Source organism: Heloderma suspectum, chromosome 15 (genome assembly GCF_057233095.1).
Source record: "Heloderma suspectum isolate Gila_16-S chromosome 15, 16-S_ref, whole genome shotgun sequence".
Lineage (NCBI taxonomy): Eukaryota > Metazoa > Chordata > Lepidosauria > Squamata > Helodermatidae > Heloderma > Heloderma suspectum.
This window is the reverse complement of record NC_139472.1, coordinates 7,687,613-7,715,237: the sequence shown is the minus strand read 5'-3', so window position 1 is coordinate 7,715,237 and position 27,625 is coordinate 7,687,613. Positions and strand designations below refer to the sequence as shown.

General features: G+C 47.7%; 2 protein-coding genes across 3 annotated transcripts; one reads left to right on the top strand and one right to left on the bottom strand.

Moving 5' to 3' along the window:
* Positions 1-7,711: 7,711 nt before the first annotated feature.
* On the bottom strand, positions 7,712-27,536 carry NMNAT1 (nicotinamide nucleotide adenylyltransferase 1). Its single transcript, XM_084821708.1, has 5 exons — positions 27,463-27,536; positions 12,654-12,827; positions 11,816-11,999; positions 9,643-9,782; positions 7,712-8,217 (listed from the first exon to the last, which is right to left on the bottom strand). The coding sequence occupies exons 2-5, from the start codon at positions 12,769-12,771 to the stop codon at positions 7,814-7,816; spliced, it is 846 nt and encodes a 281-aa protein (XP_084677834.1). The 5' UTR covers positions 12,772-12,827; positions 27,463-27,536; the 3' UTR covers positions 7,712-7,813.
* On the top strand, positions 14,233-24,177 carry LOC146335271 (uncharacterized). 2 transcript variants are annotated; one of them, XM_084821714.1, is made up of 7 exons: positions 14,233-14,473; positions 15,894-15,984; positions 17,318-17,380; positions 19,170-19,249; positions 19,994-20,124; positions 20,754-20,820; positions 22,036-24,177. In XM_084821714.1, the coding sequence occupies exons 2-7, from the start codon at positions 15,911-15,913 to the stop codon at positions 22,164-22,166; spliced, it is 546 nt and encodes a 181-aa protein (XP_084677840.1). In that variant the 5' UTR covers positions 14,233-14,473; positions 15,894-15,910; the 3' UTR covers positions 22,167-24,177. The 2 variants fall into 2 exon arrangements, with proteins under 2 accessions (XP_084677840.1, XP_084677841.1); XM_084821715.1 differs by lacking the exon at positions 17,318-17,380 and having other exon boundaries at positions 14,264-14,473.
* Positions 27,537-27,625: the final 89 nt, after the last annotated feature.

The following is a 27,625-nucleotide window of genomic DNA, read 5'->3' as shown; positions in this document are numbered from 1 at the left end:
CAATTCTTCGGCGCTCAGCCTTCCTTATAGTCCAGCTCTCACAGCCATACATTACTACTGGGAAAACCATAGCTTTGATTAGACGGACCTTTGTCGGCAAGGTGATGTCTCTGCTTCTTACTATGCTGTCTAGGTTGGCCATAGCTTTCCTCCCAAGGAGCAAGCGTCTTTTAATTTCATGGCTACAGTCACCGTCTGCGGTGATCTTGGAGCCCAAGAAAGTAAAATCTGTCACTGCTTCCATTTCTTCCCCTTCTATATGCCAGGAAGTGATGGGGCCAGATGCTATGATCTTAGTTTTTTTAATGTTGAGTTTCAAACCAGCTTTTGCACTCTCCTCTTTCACCCTCAACAAGAGGCTCTTGAGATCCTCTTCGCTTTCTGCCATTAGGGTGGTATCGTCTGCATATCGGAGGTTGTTGATCATTCTCCCAGCAATCTTAATTCCGACCTCTGATTCATCCAACCCGGCATTTCTCATGATGTACTCTGCATATAAGTTAAATAAGCAGGGTGACAATATGCAGCCTTGTCGTACTCCTTTCCCAATTTTGAACCAATCGGTTGTTCCATGTCTGGTTCTTACTGTTGCTTCTTGACCCTCGTACAGGTTTCTCAGGAGACAGGTAAGGTGGTCTGGTACTCCCATCACTTTAAGAATTTGCCACAGTTTGTTGTGATCCACACAATCAAAGGCTTTAGCGTAGTCAATGAAGCAGAAATAGACGTTTTTCTGGAATTCTCTTGCTTTCTCCATGATGCAGCGAATGTTGGCGATTTGATCTCTAGTTCCTCTGCCTCTTCTAAACCCAGCTTGTACTTCCGGTAGTTCTCGGTTCGCATACTGCTGAAGCCTAGCTTGTAGGATTTTGAGCATCACCTTGCTGGCATGTGAAATGAGCGCAATTGTGCGGTAGTTTGAACACTCTTTGGCGTTGCCCTTCTTTGGAATTGGAATGTAAACTGACCTTTTCCAGTCTTGTGGCCACTGTTGAGTGTTCCAGATTTGTTGGCATATTGAATGCAGCACTTTAACAGCATCATCTTTTAGGATTTTAAATAGCTCGGCTGGAATACTGTCATCTCCGCTAGCTTTGTTGTTACTAATGCTTCCTAAGGCCCACTTGACTTCACTCTCGAGGATGTCCGGCTCAAGTTCAGTGACCGCACTATCATGGCTATCAGGGACATTCAGATCTTTCCTGTATAGTTCTTCTGTGTATTCTTGCCACCTCTTCTTAATCTCATCTGTTTCTGTTAGGTCCCTGCCTTCTTTGTCCTTTATCATGCCCGTCTTTGCACAAAACGTTCCCTTGAGATCTCCAATTTTCTTGAAGAGATCTCTAGTCTTTCCCATTCTGTTGTTTTCCTCGATTTCTTTGCATTGTTCATTTAAGAAGGCCTTCTTGTCTCTCCTTGCTATTCTCTGGAACTCTGCATTCAGTTGGGTATATCTTCCCCTTTCTCCCTTGCTTTTCGCTTCCCTTCTTTCGTGAGCTACTTGTAAAGCCTCATCAGACAGCCACTTTGCTTTCTTGCATTTCTTTTTCTTTGGGATGGATTTCGTTGCTGCCTCCTGAACAATGTTACGGACCTCCGTCCATAGTTCCTCAGGCACTCTGTCTATCAGGTCTAATCCCTGAAATCTATTCCTCACCTCCACTGTATATTCATCAGGGATATGATTTAGGTCATACCTGAACGGTTTAGTGGCTTTCCCTACGTTCTTCAATTTAAGCCGAAATTTTGCAAGAAGCAGCTCATGATCTGAGCCACAGTCAGCTCCAGGTCTTGTTTTGACTGACTGTATGGAGCTTCTCCATCTTTGGCTGCAAAGGACATAATCAATCTGATTTCGATATTGACCATCTGGTGATGTCCATGTGTAGAGTTGCCTCTTGTGCTGTTGGAAAAGAGTGTTTGCTATGATCAGCATGTTCTCTTGGCAAAACTCGATTAGCCTTTGTCCTGCTTCATTTTGTACACCAAGGCCATGCCTGCCTGTTATCCCGGTGATTTCTTGACTTCCTACTTTAGCATTCCAATCCCCTATGATGAAGAGGACATCTTTTTTTGGTGTTAGTTCTAGAAGGTGTTGTAGGTCTTCATAGAACCGATCAACCTCAGCTTCTTCGGCCTCAGTGGTTGGGGCATAGACTTGAATTACTGTGATGTTGAATGGTTTGCCTTGGATTCGTACTGAGATCATTCTATCATTTTTAAGATTGTACCCCAGTACTGCTTTTCCCACCCTTTTGTTGACTATGAGTGCTACTCCATTTCTTCTAAGGGATTCTTGCCCACAATAGTAGATATGATGGTCACCTGAATTAAATTCGCCCATGCCTGTCCATTTGAGTTCGCTGATTCCCAAGATGTCGATGTTCAATCTTGCCATCTCATGTTTGACCACCTCCAGCTTACCTTGATTCATTGATCTGACATTCCAGGTTCCTAAACAATATTGTTCTTTACAGCATCGGATTTTCTTTTCACCGCCAGACACATCCACAGCTGAGTGTCCTTTCGGGTTTGGCCCAGCCGCTTCACTCTTTCTGGCGCTACTTGGAAATACCCTCTGCTCTTCCCCAGTAGCATATTGGACACCTTCCGACCTGAGGGGCTCATCTTCCGGCGTCATATCTTTTAGCCTTGTGATACGTTCCATGGGGTTTTCTTGGCAAGAATACTGGAGTGGGTTGCCATTTCCTTCTCCAGTGGACCACATTTTGTCAGAACTCTCTGCCATGACCTGTCCGTCTTGGGTGGCCCTGCATAGCTTATGGCTTCACTGAGTTACGCAAGCCCCTTTGCCACAACAAGGCAGTGATCCATGAAGGGGCAATATAACAATACAACCACAATAAAACCTAGCAGCAGTACAGGAGTTTAAAATACAGATTTAAAACAGCAAAGATAAAAATTTAGAAAGCTAAAATGCCTGGGAAAATAAAAAGGTCTTCACCTGGCGCCGAAAGGAGTACAATGTAGGCGCCAGGCGAACCTCACTAGGGAGCGCATTCCAGAGCCGGGGTGCCACAACAGAAAAAGCCCTCCTCCTAGTAGCCACCCGCCTCACTTCCTTTGGCAGGGGCTCACGGAGAAGGGCCGCTGATGATGATCTTAAGGTCCAGGCAGGCACATATGGGAGGAGGCGATCCTTCAGGTAACCTGAATGTTAGGTAACCAGGATGTGCTAACTTTGCTCTAGAATATGCTTTTGCGATAGATAGATGATAGATAGATGATAGATAGATGATAGATAGATGATAGATAGATGATAGATAGATGATAGATAGATGATAGATAGATGATAGATAGATGATAGATAGATAGATAGATAGATAGATAGATAGATAGAATCTGCACCTAGACATCTGTGGGCTTCAAAGGAAGTTCCTTCTGTTAATCAGACTCCTAGCGGGGCAACCCCATCCCTCCCTGCCGCTCATAACAGTTGAGAAAACTGCAGAAGTATATGTTGAAGATACAGCCAAGAGACCTTGAACTCTGACTGCATTTCTGGATCTGGCCTCACCACTCGCCAACCCATGTGACCACCATGGGATTGCATCATCAGACTCCAGGATTGCCTTCCTGCCATCATTGTTCCCCAGCTCATGGTGTAATCAAAAGGGAACGGGCCTGATTTTTTAACAAAAATAGCACTACCGCTACCTCTGTCTGGTCAAGGCTGTTGTGGCTTTGGCGCTTTACATCTGCTTCTTCAGGAGCTTATAGCCTCATGTTTACTCAGCAAGACGTCCCACCGAGTTCAAAGGGACTGTGGGCCAAAATGGGAACATAGGAAGTTTTTACATTTGTATGTGTAGGGTAGATTTGTAGGGGTAATTTTTTTAGAGGTTGATTTTTAAGAGTAGAACCCTCTGAAGGTGGCATACAAGAGAAAGAAAAAGAAATTTATGTAAAATAATTACAATAGAAAATAAATATTCAATTACAGGCACAATCCTACACATGTTTAGATAGAAAAAAAGTCCTACAACTCCCACCCAGCCATGGCCAGATGTTATAAAAAGCAGGTCAGTGGGGCGGGGGAATAGGAACCCCCCCCCCCCAAAAGGCTGACTGGATGTTGTAGTCTACATGTCTGCATAGTCAGAGCCTTAGGCTGTAATACCATACACATTTACCTGGGAGTAAGTCCCATTGAATTTTATAGTGCTTACTTTTGAGTAAACATGTATAGAATTGCAGTATTAAAATTATGTGGATATTCAAACCGGGCCTTGCCAGGTCAAGTGATGGTTTCAGGTTTCGGTGCCCCTGGGACCACTGGGCAGAAGAAAATAGCAAACAACTGTTGATTCTCCTTTGTTGAAAATATAAAATCCAGTTAACTCAAAACTGTCTCCATCCTGGGTGAACCAAGCAAGTTCTTTGGCACTAGTGTAATGTTCAATTTGGAACTGCAAGTGTTCATCATGACCGTCCCCATAGCCATGCCCAAAAAGAGAGTCCAAAAATGGAGGCAGTGGCGGTGATCCATACCAACAAACCAGTTCTGGCATTTTAATCTCCACCAGGAGCATGTCTTTGGTAAAGCTGATGGGTCTTGATTGCCCATTCTAGACCAACCCATCCCAAAAGACTTTGCATTAAAACAGGGAATGCTTTTCTCTCCCCTCCCCTCCCTTTACTTTGCAGCTGAGCTCAGAGGGAACAGGGAAGTCTGAGGGGGGCGGCAAATGACGTCAACATCCCTGCTAATAAAAAAGTCCTGTTGCTGCGTCCCTGTGAGCCCTGGCTCCATTACCTCGCTGTTCCTAGGTTGGTAAAAAACAGATGTAGAGCTCAGCTAGGCAGTCTTGATATTAACAAAGCTGGAGATACATTTAGATTCTGTGTTGTGTAAAAACGGAAAGAGTTGAAAAAGGCAAGTTAGCCACCTTGGGTATTCATAGAAAGGGAGGCAGCGTTGAAATATAACAAACCAATCTTGCGTGCTGCAACTCTTGCTATTGCTTTTTGGGAAACATGTATCACTTTTCTGAGCTGCAAGACTGCTACAAAAGGAACACAGGAGGATTATTATTTGCGGTTCTATTGTATTGGCTTTATTGTAATTTTCAACACATGTTGCGTAGATTAGCACAATGGCTTGTGTTGATGTCCTGGCTCAGGTACAGCGCTTCTCTTGCATCAAAGATAAAATGCAGGAACACACGCACAAACACACACACCAGCATTATGATTTTCAAGGGTAGGATTTGGGGTGAGGTTGGGAGAGAAAAGTACAGTTCTGTAATGAAAAATGACTGCATAAATGTGAAACTCGTGGCTTGGTTCTGTTCCTTTTGTTAATTATTCATTTAAATGTGTTTTAAAAGAGAAAATACAGAAAGCTGCAAAGGAAACAAATTTAAGAATTTTACACACACACACACACGCCTCCAACAACTTAATACGATAAAAGGACATTTGAAATTATAATCTCTTAGGCCTGTTCGCTTTTATCAAACATAATAACATTGACAGTGCTTGTGGATGTCAGTTTTCATGAGGGTCATTCTTATTCCGGTATGTAATTCTTTAACCCCAACCTTAAAACACCCCCCAAACATAATTGTCCTGGCAAACTTTAAGCACTGCGGACAGCTTCCACCAGTTTCCCCCAACCTTGTGCCCTCCAGATGTTTTTGACTACAACTCCCAACATTCCTGAGCATTGGCCATGCAGGCTAGGACTGGCGGGAGACAAAGTCCAAAACATCTGGAGGACATCAGGTTGGAGAAGGGAAGCCCTCACATTATCATTACTTTCCCTGCCCCCCATCTTTCTTCCTTTCCATTTTTTTTTTAATTACAAGGCACATTCTTGCTCCAGCTAATAAATTATTCACTAATATTCAACATTTCTTTTTCATGCAATTTCTCACAGGTTATTTAATAATACCGCCTGGGGTATATATTCAACTACAGCATCTCCTGTGATTTCTTGAATAACTCCTGTAACTTCTTTCCTAATATTCTCTAGTCAAGTTACACTGCCAGAAAAAAAAATGTGCACACAAATCCAGCTCCATTCCAAAGAGAAAGGAGGGAGAATTAATGCACAAGAGGAGGGAGGAGAGGAAAGGAGCATGTGACCCTGAGGATGGGGGAAGCAGGAACATGTGAGTCTGCAAAGTGCTCCGAACACCAGACAGTGTTAAGCCTGCACCGGGGCTATACAATCAGTTAGCACACCAAAACAAGAGGAGATCGGATATGCAAGAAATAAAAGCAGGGAACTCTTGCCAAGATGCCAGGTTTCATTCAGAACTGCACATTCCCCCATTTGTTTGGAAGACATGACCTCTGGAGAGCCCAACGGCTGCAAAATGGCTCTAGCAGCTCATAGAGGCCTTGAAACAGGCCCACATAACTTGCAGCCCACCCAGCTCACTGGCCCACTGCAGGCTCAAGAGGCCTCCTGGTTTGGCTGCCTGCTTGGCACTGCAAAGAACAGAAGGGCTTTTGTCAAGCAACTGGGAGGCTATGATGCCAGGCTGATGGGCTGCCTTCTGCTCTAAGTTGCCCAGGCTTGTCCTAAAGCCTAGTCCTCGCTAGAGTGGCCAGCCCATGCTGGGGTGAGACCAATTCAGGCTACAAGTGAGGGTTGCATGACTGAATGCTCCATTTAAATGATTTTTTAATGAAACCCCTGCATTTAGAGAACTAGTATGTCAGGGAGAATGGTTCTAGCTTAGCTGTCTTCCTGACATGCTCACTTTCTACCTGCAAGTGTGTGTGTATAATATATATATATATATATATATATATATATATATATATATAAAAATAAATAAAAAATGTAGGAGCATTCAACTACCAGCTGCAGTCTAAAGTGGTACAGCCCAGACCACCCCCATGAGAACTGGGGCTTAATCACATAAATATCCAGCATTTCAAAATATTATTTTGAGTGGCCTCCTGGTCTCTCACATGCAAACAGCTTACTTATGACTGCTCATATCTACTGGCAACGTCTCTTGAGACAACTTGAGCACTTCAGATCATAGTAAGGCACTGAGGCTGCGATCCTAGGCACCCTTGCTCGGGAGTAAGCCCTGATGGACGCAGCAGGACCAACTTCCAAGTGAACATGCAGAGGATTGGGCTGCGAATCTCTATATTCATGAGGACTAGGAAAAGGAGGAGGCAGGATTCACTGGAGCAGTAGACTTCTTTTCCCTCCTCCAAACACACATGCTTTATGGAACAGTCACATTCTGATATTGCTCCTCGCAGGAAGCCCTGCTCACGTTGGTAGCATGTCGTGCTCTTTTCGGGGGCCTCTCTGGGTGTCCATTACAGCATCCCAGAAAGCAGACCGAATACTAAAAAAAAAGCAGCGGGGAATTGGGATAACAGGGACATATTTATAGAGCTAAAAAAGGAATAGGCAGAGACTGGAGAGAGCAAGGATCCTCCTCTCCCCACCGCCTCGCAAACCCTCCGGTACCTTCCAGGCCAGTGGGTGCAGCTTGGCAAGGGGGAAGGGAGTCAGGAGGGAGCCAGAAGGACTACCTCTGTGGGCCACCGGAGGTTGTCCTCCCCAGTTGAAAGCAGCCATGTGGACATGTCAAGGGCATGACACGGAGGAGGGGAGACGCTCTAGCCCCAGCATCTCTACCGCCTGCCATGGGTCGCCATCCAAATGGGCGCATTCGACTGGAAGATACAAGCACCGTTCGGACAAGGATACATTGCCATGGATTCAGGCTATCAGAGAGAAGAAATCGAGAAGCCCTTCTCTCCTGTGCCACCCTCTCCCTCTCCCCGCCCCCAACCTGCAGAGGCAGTCTGCTCATTTTTTGGCGGCCTTCCTCATGTATCTCTGCAAAGGGGCTAGGACAACCCCCATATTCTGATCTTCGCTCTCGGAGGTGTACAGGTTGTGCTGCTTGATGTAGGTCTGGATGGGGTCGGGCACCAGGTAGCGGACGCTTTGGCCTCTCCTCAGGGCTCTCCGGATCTTGGTGGCCGAGATGTCATTGGCAATCCACTCCTCCACCAGGAGGATGCTGTCCTTGTGCCGCCAGAGGACGTCTGATTCGTAGATGAATTTCTGGGCGTGGTTCCCCACCCGGGTGATACACACCATGCCGTGGCTGGCCACGATTTCCGTGATGTCTTCCGGCCTCCAGAGATTGGGGATCCCAAAGGATTCCAGGACATCTGTTCCACAGAGCATCATCAGCTGGGGAACCCCTGGAAAGCAAACCATAAAAGATGGAGGAGGAAGAATGATCCGACTAGTGATGCAACAACGTTTTCCCCGGTTAAGAGCTAAAACCAGAGCAGTGCATCATTACAGTGAAAACTGTTGAAATTCCGCATTCAAGCACTTCAAATTCTGCGGCCAGAAAAGGGTGGATTCTGTGAGCAGAATCAGCTTGGATTCTGCGAGCAGAATCAGCTTGGATTCTGCAAGCTGAATACGTTATGCAATACTGCCTCTTCTTTCTGCACCATTTATTTCGCAGTACTTGTTGATTTGCATAACATAAGGAGGGAGGGAGGTTGATTACATCACGGGTGCTGGCCATTAGATTCCCACTTAGCTGGGCCATTCTAAAAGGTTGAAATGCCTCTCATAAGGCTTAGGTTACTTTAGCTCTAAGCTAAAATATGATGGTATGTTTGGCTCTGCCCCTTTTGCCTTTGGCCCCACCCACCACTGGAATGCGGCCCCCGAGAGCTTCTCTGAAATGGAATTCAGCCTTTGGGCTGAAGGAGGTTCAACACCCCTGCTCTAGGACATAATGTATTTAGTTGGTAAAGGATTTTTACCCCATTTCAAAGCGTCTGTGTATCCTGGCTGGTGAAGGCACTTTCAGATGAGCTCTGGCACATTTGAAGAAGTTACCCCTGCCTTTATTCAAAAAAAAAAAAAAGCCACTACCTGGAAACAAAGGGGGAAACCCCATTTCTATTTCACTGTACGTTCAAGCCTGGAGAAGATTATGGGGAGACCTGGATGTGGTCTTCAAATATCTTAAAGCAGGGTGCAGAACTTCATTCAACCCGAGTGCTGCTTTCCACTTCAGAGGAGCTCTCGGGGGGCTGTAGTACTCCCGTGGTAGGCGGGGCTGAAGGCTAAAAGGGTGGGGCCAAAAAAATACCAGCCTATTTTAGACTGAATCTCTTTCTGCCAGTAACAAAGCCTTTGGAGAGGCATTTTAGAATGGGGAAAGACCTGCACAACAGCCGGGAAGCCACAAAACAATGGGTGGTTGGGAGAAAGGGGCTTCTGGGGAATTCCAGAGGGCTGGATTTACACCCCCAGGCCTGAGGTTACCCACTGCTATTTTAAGGGTGCCATGCAGAAGGTGGAGTCAACTTGTTCTCTGTTGCTCCAGAGGGCAGGGCTAGAAACAATGGGTGGAAATGTCAGGGAAGCAGATTTTGGCTAAACGTGAGGAGAAGCTTCCTGACAGTGAGAATTGTTCAGCAGTGGAACAGACTATTTCCGGATGTGGTGGGTTCTCCTCCACTGGAGGCTTGATGACCATCTGTCAGGGTGCCATAGCTGCACCCTGCTGTGCAGAGCCTGCACTGAACACGGGGCTGGACTAGATGAGCTCCGAGATTCATTAGAACTCTATGATTCTGAAATGGCGATATAAAATTAACCTTTTGTTTGGGGCTGATTCCTTCCAACAGGGAGCTGGCCGCCAGTTTCCCTTCTCCTTTTCCGTCCTGCTTTGTTTGGAGGAGCGACACCGTCAAAGCTGTTAGTGGAACATGAACGCTTCAGCTTCTGCTGGTGATATCTAAAGTACAAATCCATTTTTAAAAACCAAACAAAAAAGAGGGGGTTAGAGAGGGCCACGAGGACCCTCTTTCTGAGAACTTAAAATCGTCTTCCAGCTGTGATCTGTTTTTGAGATAGTGCCATCTGAGCTCATAAGGCTTTAGAAAGTGTGGGAGGAGAGGTCCCTGCCCCAAGACCCTTACAATCTAGGTGATGAATTCCTTTCAGGCTAAGGGCTGAATGCCATTTTGGAGAAGCTCTCAGCGGTTGCGTTCCTTTGCTGAATGCAAAGGGGGCGTGGCCAAGGGTGAAAGGGGTGGGGCCAAAGCAACCACATACTTTGGCTTAAACCTCTTGCAGCCAGTAACTAAACTTTAGGAGGGGCATTTCAACCTTTTAGAATTGAGAAAAACAATTGTTGTTCCCAGCTGAACAACAGCTGGGAAACTACCAAATGATTGGTGGTCAGAAGAAAAGAGCACTATATACTATGTTTTTATGGCAATGTAAGCAGGATAGAAACCTAGTTAACCAGAGGTAGGCAACCCTCTAGACATTTTGGACTTCAACTCCCGCCAGCCCAGCCAATGGGATTGTGGGAATTCCAAACATCTGGCAGGCCCCAGATTGCTTGCCCCTTCAGCAAACAAATGGATAAACTGGCGACAGGGCTTTCTGGCCTATTTGTGTAGCAATCCCAAGTGTGTCTGCTCAGAGATAAGTCCCACTTTCCTCTCCAATAAGTGTGTGTTTAGGATGGCAGGCTCACAGTGCAAACCTATGCATGTCTACTTACCTTAAAAAAATATTTAATGATATTTATGAATGCCTTCCATTAATAGAAACTTCTAAGCAATGCACAAAACAATACAGTGTAATAGCCTTCCCCAACCTGGTGTCCTCCAGTTGTTTGGGACTTCAACTACCATCAGCCCCAGCCAGCATGGCCAATGGTCAGGAATGGTGGGAGTTGTTGTCCAAAACATAGTGGAGGCTGGTGGCTCCAATGTCAGTGGAACAGTGAATCCACTCTGGATTTCAGTCAGAACTCTAAAGGAGCTATCCAAGGTGCTTCCGGATCATGGATAGCTCCTTTAGAGTTCTGACTGAAACCTGGAGCAGATTCACCACCCCCACTGATATCGGAGCTACCACTGCCGAAACATCTGGAAAGCACCACATCCAGGGAAGATTGCTGTGTAAGAACATAATTCAATTCTGTATATTAATACTGTTCACAGAAGGTAGAATGTCCTTCTTTGAAACGCTTGTTGGAAAAAGTAGATTTTCCATAGGTTCTGAAAACCCCAGAAGGGTCGGCACCTATCTTAATTTGTCATGGTGGGGCATTCTAGGGAGTGGGCACTACAGTACTAAAGGCTCTATCTTGGAGCCATCATGGACCGGACCTCTGAAGTCCTGGCTGCCACCAGGAAGGTATCTCCTGAGAAGTGCAGCAACCAGACAGGCCGGTAGGTGCTTATTCAATGGGGCTTACTCCCGAGTAAGTGTGCATAGGATTGCTGGCTTCCAGGACAACCCTATCCATGTCTACTCAGAAGTAAGTCCCATTGCGAGTGGCTTGAGACTTCACTTGCGTCATTGCTGAGAAGGTTAGAAAGATGCATTGCGCAGCCGAGACAACTGCACTCCCCACCCGCCAGGGAGAAACTGACATCAAGTGCTTGGTGGGAAAGAAGAAGGAACGAAGGAGACAGGAGCAATCTTTTGTGTTCACCGCTCTGAAATGTTTTAGATATAGAGCGGTATACAAATATTGTAAATAAATAAAATAAATAAATAAGTCAAGGGAACATCAGGGCCTCCTCTAGTTGGATCGCCCCCACCACCACCCTGGGAGACGAGAGAAGCAGCATGGCCATCTCATTCTCCCAGCCCTGTTGACTATCTATTCTGCCCCCCTTCCATCCCTGTCCCTCTTTCCTTGTGTGTCGTGTCTGTTTTAGATTGTAAGCCTGCGGGCAGGGACTGTCCTCTTTTATTGATTATGTCTGCACAATGGCAGTAGAAGACGCCCAGTCCTGCCAACACCTGAGAACTTTGATGGTCTCCTGCCACTCCTTCTGTCTGCTCTCCCAGTCATCCACTTCCACCCAGTCGGAGCTTTCGGTGGCCAACCTCGCCATGGCCACCCGGTGACTGGCGCTGATCAGGCCTTTCTTCATGTAGGCATCCCCCACAGGCGAAATGATCCCTTTCACCACTTTGTACTTCCCTGTGCATAACACAAACAGAGAGGCTGGTTAGAGCAGCCTTTCCCAAACCTCCAGATGTTTGCTGGAGCTATCAAAGACTGTTGCTCTTCCTTGTCCCTATTAATTATTATTATTGCTATTTATTATTACTAAGGGTGCCATGCTGTGCACATTTAGACAGAAAAAAAGACAGAAGAGTAAGCAGGGAGCTGTAGGATATTTTTCTGTCTGAACATGCATAGGACTGCACTGTAAGTGTGATAAAAATCGTGAAAAGCAGCGTAAGAAATTACAAAAATCATACAAACCAAAGAAGACAGAGACAAGCAAATGCTTCCGAGTTACCTACGATATTCTACAAAATTAGCCGCTAAACTTGGGCCACTTCAAACAAGAAAACATCCTCGTTACAATAAATGGGGTAACATGTCTCTTCTAAATATATGTTCTTTTGCCAAGCATCGCCTCTGCCTGGTCTCCGTATTTCAGGAGTGTCGTGCTGGCAGAGCTCCAGATGGGGTTGGGCCCCAACTCCCATCAGCCCCAGCCAGAACAGCCAATGGCCAGGGATGATGGGGCTTGTCGTCCAACAACAGGGCTCTTCAGCCCTGCCATATTTGAATTGGTCAAAGTGGGGTTTCAGCTTTTCTCCTCCAAACCGTGGTCAGTTTTACCTGTTTCATGCAAGTAATCCCTCGCCAGTTCGAAGAGCCGGAGATGCATGTTGGTGATTGGATTGAAAGACCCACAAGCCAGAAGAACCACCTCAGTCCTGCTGTCTGAATTCTCCATAGGCCTTTGTTGTAGCCACAGATGCAGAGGGAGAACTGGGTCACAACAACCACATCCTGGAAAGGGGGGGCGGGTGATGAAAAAGAAGGGGAGGAAAGGTTATTTTCTGTTCCAAATGTTGCAAACCATCCCCTGCTGAAAGACCGCCTGTGTTTTTCCTCTTCCCTCCCCATCCTTTTTTCCTTTTGTGTCATGTTTTTTTAGACTATAAGCCTGCGGGGCAGGGGTGGTCTTGTCTTTATTGATGGTTGTGTCGTGTCTTTTTAGATGGTACGTAAGCTGGTCCAGGAGCCGTTCTCTGGCTGAGGAGCAGGGTACAAATGCTTTAAATAAATAAGTAAAAGAACACAAGAGGATAAATAAATTGTTATGTTGTGCTGGTACACAAAACGAAATCTAAGAAATTGACATAGGACACGGTTCCCTATGGTGGATGTGCCTGCCCTCTAGCAAAAGCAGAATAAATTATGCAAAATACAATTTCAGAAACAGGCAAAAAGTATGAGAAATTATGTAAATATGTTCAAAATGCACAATATGTACAGGAATTCAGCTCCCCCTCCCATGCAGAATTTTTTTTTTTTTTAAGCAAATTGTGTTTTTTTGCTTCTTTGAGCAAAGGGAGATGGACCCTCCTGTCTTTTTAGATTACTTTTATCTGCTTTGCTTTGTTTTCACCCGCTCTTTTTGTTTTTGCTTACAGTTTAATTTCAGCTGGATGTTATTATGTGAAATAGGTAGGTAGGTAGACCGATCGATAATAGATTGGTAGTTATAGTGCATGCGTGTGCGTGTGTATCTGGCCTGAATACTACAAATGAACTACAAAGCTAGGAAAGCAATATTTTTAATAAACAGCCGGTGCATGAGTTCCAGGTGGGCTGGAAGGAGTTTTGCCCCGTTACCTACTGTTATTAGAAAGGTATGGACCCTTGTCCCCCCTAACCATTTGGCTAAAATTGGAGGAGGGAGGCAGGGAGCGGGACCTGTGGATTTTCTTAAATCCCTCCTAGCTTTCCCCACAATTGGAGCACTAGATGTAATAATAATAATAATACTAATGTTGACGATGGCGATAAAAGGGAGAGGGAGAGCACCGTGTCAGCCGCCTTGGGCTCCTTGCAAGAAGAAAAGAGGTGGGATATAAACGCAACAATCCTCATGATCATGACTGCCATGATGGTTGCGTTCGTATCCCGCCACTTTTTCCTCTTGCAAGGAGCCCAAGGCGGCTCACATGACCCCCTCCATTTCATCCTCGCAACAACCCCGCGAGGCCGGCGAGGCCGAGGGCTGGTGACCGACTGGCCCCGAGCCCCGCAGCGAGCTTCAGGGCCGAGCGGGGCCCGGGGCACCGCTCTCCCGAGGGCCGGCTCGGCGTGCGTTCGCCTTCGCGAGTGGCTCATAACGCCAAACGGGCGAGCCACGCGGTGCCATTCCCGCGCCCCGCCGGAGAGCACCGGGCGTTGCGGGCGCAGGACGAGGAGCGCCGCCCGCCCTGGCGAGGGCCCCCGAGGCGGGTCTCTCTCGCGGACGGGCCCTCGTGCGTGCGGGCCTGCGCGGGCCTGCCCGGCCACGGCCCCGGTTCGGCGGCCAGCGTGGAAGGCGGCCCGTCTGCTGCCGCAGCAGGAGGAAGGGAAGGGGGCGGCGCGGAGCGGCCCCGCGCCGGGGCTGGACGCCGCCCGGCCCGGCGGAGCGCCGGGTGAGGATGCCGAACGGGGGCCGGGGCCGGCCGTCGGTGCGGCGTTGCAGCCCTTCGCCCAGCCGGGGCCCTCCAGGGGTGTGGGCATATGCCCAGTCTCCGATGCTGGGGGTGCTGTAGCCCCAACACGTCTGGGGGGCCCCAGCTGGGGGGACGCTGCGATACACATGCATGGGAGCGGGAAGGGGGAGACTTCGCTGTGCGAGGGAGGCCTGCGCTCCTTGCGCGCTCAGGGACCCCGTCTGTCTGAAGCACGTCCTGTATTGTGAACTATTAGATATAAGCCACGGGGAGGAAGGGTGCGTGTGGCTTAGGTGCTCAAAGGAGACACGCGCTCTTCACAAGCTCAGGAACCCTGTTTGTCTGAAGTACGTCCTGTATTGTGAACTATTAGATATAAGCCATGGGGAGGAAGGGTGCGTGTGGCTTAGGTGCTCAAAGGAGACACGCGCTCTTCACAAGCTCAGGAACCCTGTTTGTCTGAAGTACGTCCTGTATTGTGAACTATTAGATATAAGCCATGGGGAGGAAGGGTGCGTGTGGCTTAGGTGCTCAAAGGAGACACGCGCTCTTCACAAGCTCAGGAACCCTGTTTGTCTGAAGTACGTCCTGTATTGTGAACTATTAGATATAAGCCACGGGGAGGAAGGGTGCGTGTGGCTTAGGTGCTCAAAGGAGACACGCGCTCTTCACAAGCTCAGGAACCCTGTTTGTCTTAAATATGCCCTGTATTGTTAAATAGTAGATACATGCCACTGAGGGGGAGGTGGGAGTGACTCAGCCGCACAAGGAAGACGTGCATTCCTCGCATGCTCAGGAACCCTCTTTGTGTTAAATATGCCAGAATGGTTAAATATTAGCTATATGCCATTGTGCTCCTGCAAATCAGAAGGGTTGTTTGTGTTGGACAGGGATAGGGAACGCGGGGTTGGACTGCAACTCCCATCAGCTGCATAAGTTCTCTGTCCGGCGCCTCCAGGGCACTGCCCCCTCCTCTCCCCAAGTTCCACCTCCTGGAAGCTGCCTGTGGCTTAGGGAGGAGGTGGGGAGAGGAATTCTTGGTCAGGGGATTCCCTTTACTTAGGGGGAATCCCCTTATTTAGTGGGCAGGGGGACTTACTTAACTCCCACTAATGTCACTTGGCCCACCATGGGTAGGCCCTCCTGTGGGCTCTCCCACCCAAAAGATGGCCCCAACCCTGGGCCACAATGACTGGCGGCGGTTCTCCAGGGTTTCAGACAGGATTCTTTCCCAGCCATACCTGGAGAGGCTGGGGATCGAACCTAGGACTTTCTGCATGCAAAGCAGGGGCTCTGCTGTTGAGCTGCAACCTTTACCCATCAAAAAACCGGACAGCTAGGTTTTTGGTCTTGCGTTTAACCACCCAGTCCTAAGATGCTGCTCTTTCTGTCTGCCCAGGTTCTGAGTGAGCGGCCATGATTCATTTCTGCCTGGCTCACGCCGCTTACCACTTCAGCAGGTGGATACTGAAACGGCACCGATTCAGACTGTAAGCACCTGTGTCTTGAGCGCAACCCTCCTGCCTGCACCTTACTTGTTCCTCCTCATTGCCACCCTTCTGCAAGCCCTGGGAGGTCCAGCTCTGGCTTCTTAAGCCAGAGTCGCAGACCAGTTGGGACTTTAGTCCTGCAAGTCAGCCAATGAACAGGGCCAAGTGAAGGTAACTGTGGTAACCGCAGGGACTTACAGCAGGGGTGTTGAACCTCTTTCAGCCCAAGGGCCAAATTCCATTTCAGGGAAGCTCTCGAGGCTCCATTCTAGTGGTGGGCAGAGCAGAAGGTCAAAGGGGTGGGGCCAGGCAGGCCAGATTTGGCCGCTGGGACTGAGGTTGTGCACCCCTGCCTTACAGACATGGTGGGTGGTTAGGGCAGCCTGCCAACTGAATTTGCATCAAGCTCCTGTCCTGCGTTGCAGCAGTTTCAATTGGGAACTGGAAATATGGAACTGTGTAACACTCTAGGATTCCCACCCTGTCCTCCCCCCATCCACACACACTTTATCTCTAAGAACTTCATTCCGTAATCCGCACTTGGGTTAATCCTGGCCTACATGCACAGCAGGATAAGGTAGCGGAGTTGTGAGGTGATATGCCATTTCTGCTTGCAGATGGTTGAACGGACTTCAGCCTCCAGACACAAACAAATCCCTGCAAGTAGGAAACTAGCATGGAAGGAGCTGTTTGGGCAAGAACCTTTCTTCTGGATGTGCTTGTTCTCTACTTGCAGGGAGATTTTTATTTAAAGGCATCCACATTTACAGTCTGAAGTGCCAGAGTCCCTTCTTATCACACTGGGATTCTACCATGTACTGCAAGTACAAACTAGGGCATACATCAGTGTTTTTTAAAACTGTGTTCTGGGGGAACTGTCCTGTGGATACATTCTCTCCATAAAGGCCCTCTGTCCATATTGCAAGAAAAAGATCCACCAATTAGGGTGCAATCCTATGCGTGTTTAGACAGAAAAAAAAAATCCTACAAGGCCCAGCTTTTATTATTAACATTTATATGCTGCCTTAGGTCACAATCCTATGTGTGTTTAGACAGAAAAAATCCCCCTGTGGGAATGCTGGGAGTTGTAGGACTTTTTTCTGTCTAAATATGCATAAGATTGCACCCTCAGTTGTTTTATCTGGTCTTGGCACGCTTGGCTGCGGCATGATGGGAACTGCAGGACGTTTTTCTGTCCAGAAATGCATCAGGCTGCACCCTTAATGTTTTTAACTAGCTGCTGCATCTATGCAAAACAGTGGTATGTTTTTCCAAATAATAATAGGATTGCTTGGTACTGTGTTTTCCTGTCGCCCCACCTCACTTCCTCCAGCCAGCTTGTTATCTTTGCTCTTGGAACTGCCGCAGCCCTCCTCCAACTGTATGTTCTGTTGAGGTAAGAAGCGGTTTCTTATGCATTCCCTGCTTTACATTAGGGGTGCGGAACCTCTTTCCACCTGAGGGCCACATTCCATTTCAGAGAAGCTCTTGGGGGCCGCGTTCCAGTGGTGGGTGGGGCTGAAGGCAAAAGGGGTGGACTGAAATTACCAAAAACACCAGCATATTTTAGCTCAAAGCCCTAACTGCCAGCAACTCAGCCTTCGGAGAGGCATTCCCACCTTTTAGAATGGGGAGGAAACTGCATAAAAGCTGGGAAACGACCAAATAGTTAGTAGTTAGGGGAAAGGGGTCTAGCCATTTGGGGAACTCCAGCGGGCCAGATTTGGCCCCCAAGCATGAGGTTCTGCACACACACCCCATGTTACATGCTTGCGTACCTTCTATAACATGGGGAGAGCCAACTGGAATATCCCGAAATGTTCTTGAGAAGAGTGAACTCGCGGTCTGACCCATTAATATGTTTGGATTGGTTTTGGATTGGGGCTTTTTAAAGGTCTCTGTTGACAAGGAGACTAGCGGCTGTTTTCTTGGGGTTTTCCCCCCCTGAAGGTCTGAGGGTTCCAACTCCAAACCGGAAGGGCTGAAAATTCAGTGGAACGCTGCGGGTGATGATAGTTTATTTTAGGTTATATTGACAGCTTCAGTAATTGATCAACAAGCCCCGAGTTCTCTAGTTCAACAGTACGAAACAGTCCTTTCTGGCAGATCAGCCTTCCCCGGCCAGGTGCCTTCCTAAGGTATTGGACTACAACTGCCATCATCCTCAGTTAGCAGCTTGTAGTCCAACACTCTGGAGGGCACCAGGGTGAGGAAGTCTGATGCAGATGGACCATGTTCAATCTCTGGCATCGCCAGTCAAAAAGCGTCTTGAAAAACAGACATGGAGAGAAAACATGGAGAGAAAACATGGAGAGACATGGAGGGGTAGTTCCGATTTCAGTGAGGCCGTGAACCCATTCTGGGTTTCAGTCACAAGCAACCAGACCTCTAAAGGAGCTGTCCAAGGTGCTGAACCTATTTTGGATTGTGAAGCACCTTGAATCGCTCCTTTAGGGTTCTGACTGAAACCCAGAGCAGTTTCACCACCTCACTGACATCACAGCCCCCAGCCTCCGCTGGATAAACTAAAGGTTTAGGAAGCATCTGTTTCTGTAGCTCCTCAGGCTGATGGTCACGACTTCCATCACCCAGCATCTTTGGTTAAAAAAGGATTAGGTAGCAGGTGATGGAAATGAACCTTCTTTTCCTGGGACTCTGGAAAGCCACTGCCAATCAGAGTAGTCAGTACCAGGCCTGATGGACAAATACTCTGACTTCTGGCAGCTTCCTGTGTTACTAACTGATCAGCATGCCTGGTAGACTGTAGTGTACAGAAACTGGCAGCGGGCCCAGAATTTAGCAGTCGGAAAATCCACAGCTTAAAAAGGAAGAAGCAAGTTTCTAGCCCTTAAACTAGCAAAGGCAGCTGTGAAAATGAGCAGGCAACAGTTCAGAAGCTGTAAAGGAGACAGAGCAGGTTTTCCCAATGAGGACAGGGGCAGAGCTTCACTGTGGGGAACTAGCATAAATGATGCAAATGACAGGCAAATATATGCAAATATGCATAATTCACACAGGTAGCAGAATTCAGATTTCCCTGGCAAAGAGTTGAAACAACTCTGCAAAACTGTGATACGAAGTGTCAAATGGATGTATACCACAGGCTATCTTTGAAGAACTTATGAATTCAGAACGTTTGTTGCAAAACACACAGTGGTCTCCATCTTCTCAACCTTGTTTTTCAGGCCTAAATCATCTCACTATTGTGGCCAGCCCCTTCTCTACAATCTGGTTGGAAGCATCGTCTTTACTTTCTTTGCCATGGGTGTGTTGCTGCAGCTGTTCTTCTCCACTGCCACCATCCTGCGAGCCAAGTGATATGCCAGAAAGATCACTTATCCACAGACTGGGGGTGGGGGGACGCTTCTGCCAAGGATGCAGTTTAAGGGGCTGTATTATTTTGAGCAGGAGTCATGGGTCGCTCTGCGCACTGCGGCGCATGCCTAAAGGAACAACAAACCATCGTTAACTACTGGGTTCTTTAGCCCCAGAACTACCCAGCACTCCAGTTTTGGACAACACACTCAGCAACCCACGAAGGAGCCACTCGTGGGCTGCTGAGTAAAAGCGGAAGTGGCGGGCGTGCTGTAAGCAAGTGCGCCCGCTCTCTCCCGCTTGCGCACGACACCATGTTTAACCCATGGGCTGTCGTGCCACAAGATGTCGGATGGCAACTAGGGTGTATTTGGGGGGGATGGTTTTAGAGAAGTCTGTTTCCAGCTCTTAGCCGTAATAGCCGGTGCTCAGGATTTCTGTAGGACAGGGGTGAGCAACTTGTGGCCCTCCAGATGTTTTGGCTGACAGCGCCCCTGATCCCTCACCACTGGCTCTGTTAGCTCAGGCTGATGGGAGCTGTAGGCTAAAACTTCAGGAGGGCAGCAGGTTGAAGGTGAAAACTCAGCCTCTGTTTCTTTAAACAGAGCCTTGTGCGTGCATGCGATGGCTGCGTCTCGAACGTGTGCCAAATGCTCTTCGGCAGGCCCTAACTCTCCCCTTGCCGTGTCCTCAGGGTTGGCTTTGCTGCTGGTCATGATGGAGCCCGTCCCATGGGAGCTACGGATCATCTCTGCCGCCTTTGGAGTCACGTCCTTTGCAGAAGGCGCTTGCACGACTGCCTGGACAGCCTCAGCGACACAATGTGTGGGTAGAGCCCTGCCCCCGCTATATTTAGCCACTCCTAAATGAGCACCCAGGGTAGCTGAACAAGGAGAGGCTTGGGGCCTACAAGTCCCATCAGCCCTAGCAGGGGCAGTGGGGAGGGATCATGGGAATTACAGGCCCAAACATCTAGAGGATCGCAAGTTGCCCACCCCTGCTCTGCAGGTTTTAATTCATTTGTTCTCACAACAGTCCTGTGAGGTAGATTAGGCCTACAACTCCCATCAGCCCTAGCCAGCAGGGTCAATGGGGAGGGATAATGGGAGTGGTAGGCCAAAATATCTGGAGGGCCACCAATGGTTGTCCATGACCAGACGTCCCTACATATGCCATAAAAAATAACAAGAAAATCTGAACTCTAACCCAAAGGGATCCAAACTTGGTTCCAGGGTAAGCTAAGCTCCACAACCTAATGGTGCACGTGAGGCTGATTTGCATATGGGGGCTTATTTTGCATAATTCTGCTTTTCCTCTGCGTGATGAGGGGCATCAAGCTAAGCAGTGTGTGGAATCCCTGCCCCACCCTGCCAGCTTTGGAGATTTGACCCAGCGTTGTCTGTGCCTACCTTTTAAAACACCCTTATACACCATAAAATGCGTGTCTCTGACAGGCCAGAACGACTCCTGAGCTGTATTATCTGTCGGTGACTCTGTCAGCGAGCAGTATAGTATCTGCTGGTATGTATCACAATTCTTTTTTGCATTAAAGTCTGGCAGTGCGCTAGTCCGGGCAATGAGCCTGTGGCAAAACTTAGGTCATGTCCAAGCAGATCCCACCTGTGCGCCCAATCCGGCACATCACTGGGACGGTGGGAAATGCCCCAGAGGAAGGGAGCTGTCACCCCACCCATCCTCCTAGGAGTAGAACAGACAAAGCGGAGGGAGGCTGCAAAATAGGTGAGCCCTAGAACTGCATTCTTGAGCACACTTCTCACATTTAAGATGAGAGAAGGGATTAATTTTAGGGAATTTTTTACACAATCCACCCAGGGTTAGTCATGGGTAAGCCCTACAGCTCAACAGAATGAAGTCTCAATGGCCAAGTCTCAGGATGTTGAAAAAATAAATCTAGTTTTATTCCTTGAAGTAGGCCCAGCACTTCAAGGAATAAAACTATATATTCTTTTCAAATTCCTGAGACTTGCTCTCGTCATTCCACTGGGTTATTTCAGATGTTCCCCAGTTTTGTTTGACCGTAAACCCTACAACAACCTGGTTCCCTCCAGATGTGTGGGACTACAACTCCCATCAGCCTCAGCCAGCCCAGCCAATGGTCAGGAATTATGGGAATTGTAGTCCCAATACAACAGAAATCAACAGGGCAGCCTTCCCTAAATCCGGCACTGTCCAGATGTGTGGGACTACAACTCCCATTATCCCCAGTCAGCAGGGCAAATGGTTGTGGATGACTGGAAATGTAGTCCCAACACATCTGGAGGGAGCCAAGTTGGGGAAGGCTGCCCTATAGAAACCAATAGGGGATGCATGTTAGAGCCAAACTTAATACAGCGCATTAATTCGCAACTTTTAAAAACTTAACTAGCAGCAGCAGTGGCGGCAATGGGACATTTCCCCCAGCATCAAAGCAAATGCCAGCGATAGATGAGGGATTTTACTCAGGACAAAAGGGCTAAATCTCCCCTCCACACCTGCTGCAATCTCCTGATAACTGTCAGCCCCCCTTCCAGTTGAAGCTATTTACACTATATTTTTATGTATTTAATTCAGGAGTGGATTTCCTTCACTATCACGAGGACTAGAAGCTTTTTTTAAAAAAGCAGAGATTTTAGAATGCCAGATGTTCCGCAATGCATGAGATTTTGCACTTGAACAGGACAATCCACGCTATTCCTCTAGTGACACTCTTTTCCTTTATTTTTTTGTTTCTTCAAGCCTTTTTCTTTTTCCTGGGGCTTTTCTGGTTCGCCAACATGATTTCCCCTGGCCTGATATTAAACAAGGAGACGAAGACCGGGATCTGTTATGAGCCGGTCTCTGAATGCGGCTGCCTGTGGCATGTCTGAGCCTCAAACGCGCTGGACACCGGGTTCACAGAGCCTTTCAGCAACATCCTTGCCTGCTATCCCTGCCCACTACGGGCGTCCCGCTAAACCAACCGCACATTCTTCTCTCTCTGCCATGGAGAAAACGTGACTGAGCTCTGCAGTGGCCACAGCAGGGAAGGCTTTCAAGAACGGGAGATATTCATAGCCAGGGTCTTTAACTATTCATATGTACCAACATTAGATAGTGTTGTGTGTTGAAAAGGGAGGGGGTTCTTTAAAGGCTAAGTGGGGGTTTGAGGGACAGGATTCCACCACCCACATTAAAAAAAACCCTGCAAACTCGGTTTTTGGAGGGCACAAAAACAGCATTCGGTGCTGCATGTGTCTTTGTGCATGTGCCGGTGTGTCTCGGTGTGGTTTGAACTGCAAGGCCTTGCAGAGCAAATCGACTGGGAGACGGTTGCTATGGGAACCGGCAGGGAACCAGAGACAGAAGGAGCAGAGACCTGTTTGTGATGCTTGAAGCTCCAGTTTCAAAGTTGGGGGAACGGAACAGTTTCACCTCGAGGGGCCAACTGCTCCTCTATCCATTAAAGGGGGATATTTTGGACAGTGCCTCTCCCCATCCCAAACAGAACTTCAGATGGCTTTTTCAGGCTGCAAGGACAAGCAGCTGTTTACATGTAGTCTAACATTCCCTTCTCGCCATCTCTAAGAACATAAGAAGAGCCCTGCTGGATCAGGCCAAGGATCCATCTCATCGAGTATTCTATTCACACAGTGGCTAACCAGCTGCCCACAGGAAATCCACAAGCAGGACATGAGGGCAACAGCGCCTTCCTGCTTGTGTTCCCCACTATACTGCTTCCAACGCTGGAGGCAGCATATAGCCATCAGGACTAGTAACCATTGCTAGCCTTCTCCTTGGGGAATGTGTCCAATCCCCCTTTAAAGCCATCCACATTGGCAGCCATCTCTACATCTTGTGGTAGTGAGTTCCAGAATTTAACTATCGCTGTGTGAAGAAATCCTTCCTTTTATCTGTCCTGAATCTCCCACCATTCAGCTGTATGAGATGACCCCACTGGGTTCTAGTATTAGGAGAGAGGAAGAAAAATGTCTCCCTATCCACTTTCTCCAGGCCAGGCATCGTTTGGTACACCTCTTTGATCTCTGGTTCTATGTCAAAATAGCAACATTCTGTCTTGTTTGGGCGGTCTCTAGTCTCCAGATAGCAGCCTGCAGGGGAAGGGGGCACAGCGTAGTTTGCTGCACAAACAGATGCCTTCATCATATGAGCCGCTCTTCCTCAACCTGATGCCCTCCAGATGTTGGAATGACAATTTTCAGGATTCCTGAGCATCGTCCATGCTGCCTGGGGCTGATGGAACCTGAAAAATAGCTCTCTGTCCTCATCCTTTTCCCTCCACTCCCCTTCCCTTGTGTGTCTTGTTATTTTAGCTTGCATGCCAGATGACAGGGCTTGCTTCTCTTTTTTCTGGATGTGAGCCACTTTGGGAGATAATAATGATCTGAAAAGCAGGATAAAAATGCAGTAAAACCATACGCTACGTTCAACATCTACAGTCCTCCTCAGAGTGCCTCCTCCAAGGGAAGCTTGGAAGGCGGCAACGAGGGAGAGGGCCTTCTCAGTGATGGCCCCCCATCTGTGGAACAAGCTCCCTGATGAGGTCCACCTGGCACCAACATTATCTTTTTGGCACCAGGTTAAGACCTCTCTCTTTTCCCAGGCATTTGGCAGCACATGATGAGTTTTAATTGGTCCTGAATGTGTCTGTAGTTATGACTGACAGTGCAAAGTTGTTCTTAGTCATATGTTGTTTGTGTATATGGTCTGTGCTTTTTGATGTAAATGGCTTTTACACTTTGTATATTGTATTTAATGTTTTAATTTCTGTAAACTGCCCAGAGAGCTTTGGTTATGGGACGGTATAGAAATGCAATAAATAAAAATAAAAAATAAAGGAGAAGGAGAAGAAATAATAATAAAGAATGGTCAATGGTCAGGAATTCTTGGAGTTGTAGTCCAGAACTTTTGGAGGGCACCAGGTTGGGATGGCTGTTGTAGAGAAGACAGGCACTGTGGACAAATGTGCACGTTTACACGTTGTACAAAAGAAAACAGATGTGACACGAAGGTGCAGAATATCTCCACTTCTTAAAACTTGAAAACATATTGCTTTTCCCTTAGGATTGTAGCGTTTGTCATTCAGTTCAGGCATTTTTAGCTGATCGTGGGCCAGTGTTGGAATAGAGTGAGAGTGGGGCGTAGGAACGACCCCCTTCAAATCCTGACTCAGCCTGCAAGTTTACCCAGAGACTGGGCCAGCTGCCCCCTTCCAGTTTAACCCCACCTCACAGGGTTGTTATAAGGATAAGGTAAGAATTCTTTTGAAAAATTGATGAGAATGCTATAGAAAAGACTAGTAATAGATCCGGTGGTGTTTTTTTTTTTAAAACCTTGTAAATAACTATCCAGTGATCAACAACTGATGAGGAGCTAACTTTTTCCTAGCACACTACTTTCTGATCCCGTCTCTTCAGTTTTATCACACCTCACATTCATTTCACAATAAAATTCATTTCACAATTCCCCCTTCCCCTCAACCCCCAGTCGTTTGATGGTTTCCCTCTCGGGCAACTGTTAAAGGCACAAGAGCCCTACCCGCCCCCCCAAAAAGATAAGGTTGCTATTCAATCACTCACTGATGCATACCCACTGTTGCCACATGCCAGGGTTGCCAACCTTTTCACTAGCCCACCTCTGTGTCTCTAACAGCAACTCAACCCACAGGATTTAAGAAAATGAAGCTTCCCCCCACCCCAAGATTGCTGTGCCAGGAAAACCTTCCCCTGTTAAGTGTCTGCATCTCAGCCCCACAGGACTGGGCTGGTGAAGAAGGAAGATAAGAAGTTGGAACTCTACCACCCCCAGCCTCATAGAGCAGAGGATGCATGTTCAGAACTACCTACCCAATGCCTCACCAAGGAGATGGCTGTGGATCCACAGGACAACTGCACACATGCTGGTTCCACTGTGGTGGCAAACCAGTTCCACAGTGACAGAAGACTGCCAAATCAGTACCTATGTGACCCCACTGTGCTGTACCTATGTGTCCCCACTGTGTCTTAGCAGGGGGGGTTTCTTGCAGTCTACTGAGCCATGAAGCCAGCAGCAGCCACACACTGGAGAAGCAACTGGAGCACAGGTTTGATTTTATGCCACAGCAGGTCTTTGGGCCTACCTAATCCAGTCCAAGCATGCCACAAGCTCCCGCTGCCTGGGTAACTTCTTGTCAGCTGCCATCCCTGGCCTATCCCAGGGATGTCCCAGCTTCTGCATTCTTGGGGGTGGGAACCCCCATCTCCAGACAGCAGCTTTGCCACACAGACTAAGTCCTCGCTCACAAGTGGGCAGACTCCATCATAAGAGCAAGAGTTTCATAATTACATACAGATGCACTGAGCCACAGCTAGGGCACCTGCCAGACTATGGAAGAGGACTTTGGAAAACATCTGACTCGAGGCCCTCTCTTTGCCATAACCACCAACACTGATGAGAAAGCCAGAAAGAGGACTTGATGCACAGTGCCAGGTACAGGTTTTGGGAGCCCCTGGATAATGCACCCACAGTGGGACCCCTCAGTGAGTCCACCTTCTCATCACCATTGTCACCAGCTGCTTTAGCTCCTCCTCCTCTTTCTCATCATTGCTCCTGCTTGCTGGCTTGATAGGCAGAGAGCCAGGGAGCAAGCAGGCCACGGCATCTCCTGCTCCCCCTTCTCCCCACCGCCATTGTCTGGGCCAGAGTGAGAGGCAGGTGAACAAATAATGGTGAAGAGGACAAGCAAGTCTAGGAGACTCTTGTCAGGGGGCCCCTGCTGACAACATAAGAACATAAGAAGAACATAAGAATATAAGAAGAGCCATGCTGGATCAGACCGAGGGTCCATCTAGTCCAGCATTCTGTTTAAGCAGAGGCTAACCAGCTGTCGGTGGGAAACCCACAAGCAGGACATGAGTGGAACAGCACCTTCCCGCCCATGTCCCCCAGCAACTGGCGTACTTCCTCTGCATACTGCCTTTGACACTGGATAGCCATCAGGACTAGTAGCCACTGAAAGCCTTATCCTCCATGAATTTGTCTAACCCACTTTTAAAGCCATCCAAAGCTTTTGACACTACCTATCCCAATAAGCCCTTGAGAGTTTTAAGGGCTGGAAGCCATTGATACTATCTGCCCAGAGCAGCAGCAGGAACGCCCAGTGAACTGGGGAGAGGACACTGAAAAACACGCATATGCCACCACCATGACCTTCGAGGGGAGTGAAACAAGGAATCACACGATATCATCATTTGATACTGTTGACAGCACCTGGCGTATTCCAGACCAACCACTGGGAGGTGAGTATGATCTACCCATAAATTTGATTTTATTATTGACAATTGTTTTGGGTGCCAATAAGGCCAACAAGTGGTATACAAATGTTCTAATATTAAAATACACATTGTTAAATCTGTTTTGGGATTTTATATGTATGGGATTTTTTTAAAGCACAGACTTCCTCAATCTCTTGCAACACAAACACTTCCTCCTCCCCTTGTGAAAAGGCAGGAAAGCATCTTACCATACCCTTGATTAAAATCTGGAAGTATCATCACGAGGGGTCAGATACAATAGCACTGAGAGGCCATATTGGAACTTGGTTCCTAGGGAGGCATGTCTTTATTTAACTTTAGGTGCCTGGTGAAAAACCTTTCAATTCCCCCAGATCTTTCAGTCCTGTATTTCTGTGTTGCTGCTGTTGTTTTTTAAATGCTGGAATTTGTAAGTGCTGGCTGCAATTTGTGGGATAGAATTGTCTGTGTTCTTGTAGTCTTATCCCATAAGCCTCTCTGAGAGCTCCCAAATAATTTTAATGAGCGTATATTAAATGAAATATAAGGTGGAGCCTACCCTTATCAAGAAAAAGTACCACACACTCAGCACCATAATTAAGCACATCTGAACTGAATTAACTCTCAGGCTCTTACAGGAAGACAGATTAAAGTTATCTAACATCCCCTATAGGAAGCTTATTGTTATTGATATAATATTAATAATATAATGATGATGATGTTAAAAACGACAAGAACTGATACTACTTCCTGTAAAGTGAGAGCCCCCGCCCCGTCATTACAATAGTCCTAACCCACACCAGTTCCTCAGTTGCAATTAAGGATCTCCTCGCTATCCAAAATATACACCCCACACCAAATCACGACCCTCTGAGGTCGCCCAAAGGGCTCTTACCAGCCTGGAGGATGCCTCTTCCCCTGCAGCTTAAGGATAATAGCGCTTTACGGTCGGGACCTGACCGTTCGGGTTTAGGCGGCTAGGGGGGACAATATCGCAACCGTACCCGGACATAGCCTTCCTATTGGCCGCCGATGTCGGAAGTGGCAGTGCGTCCGTC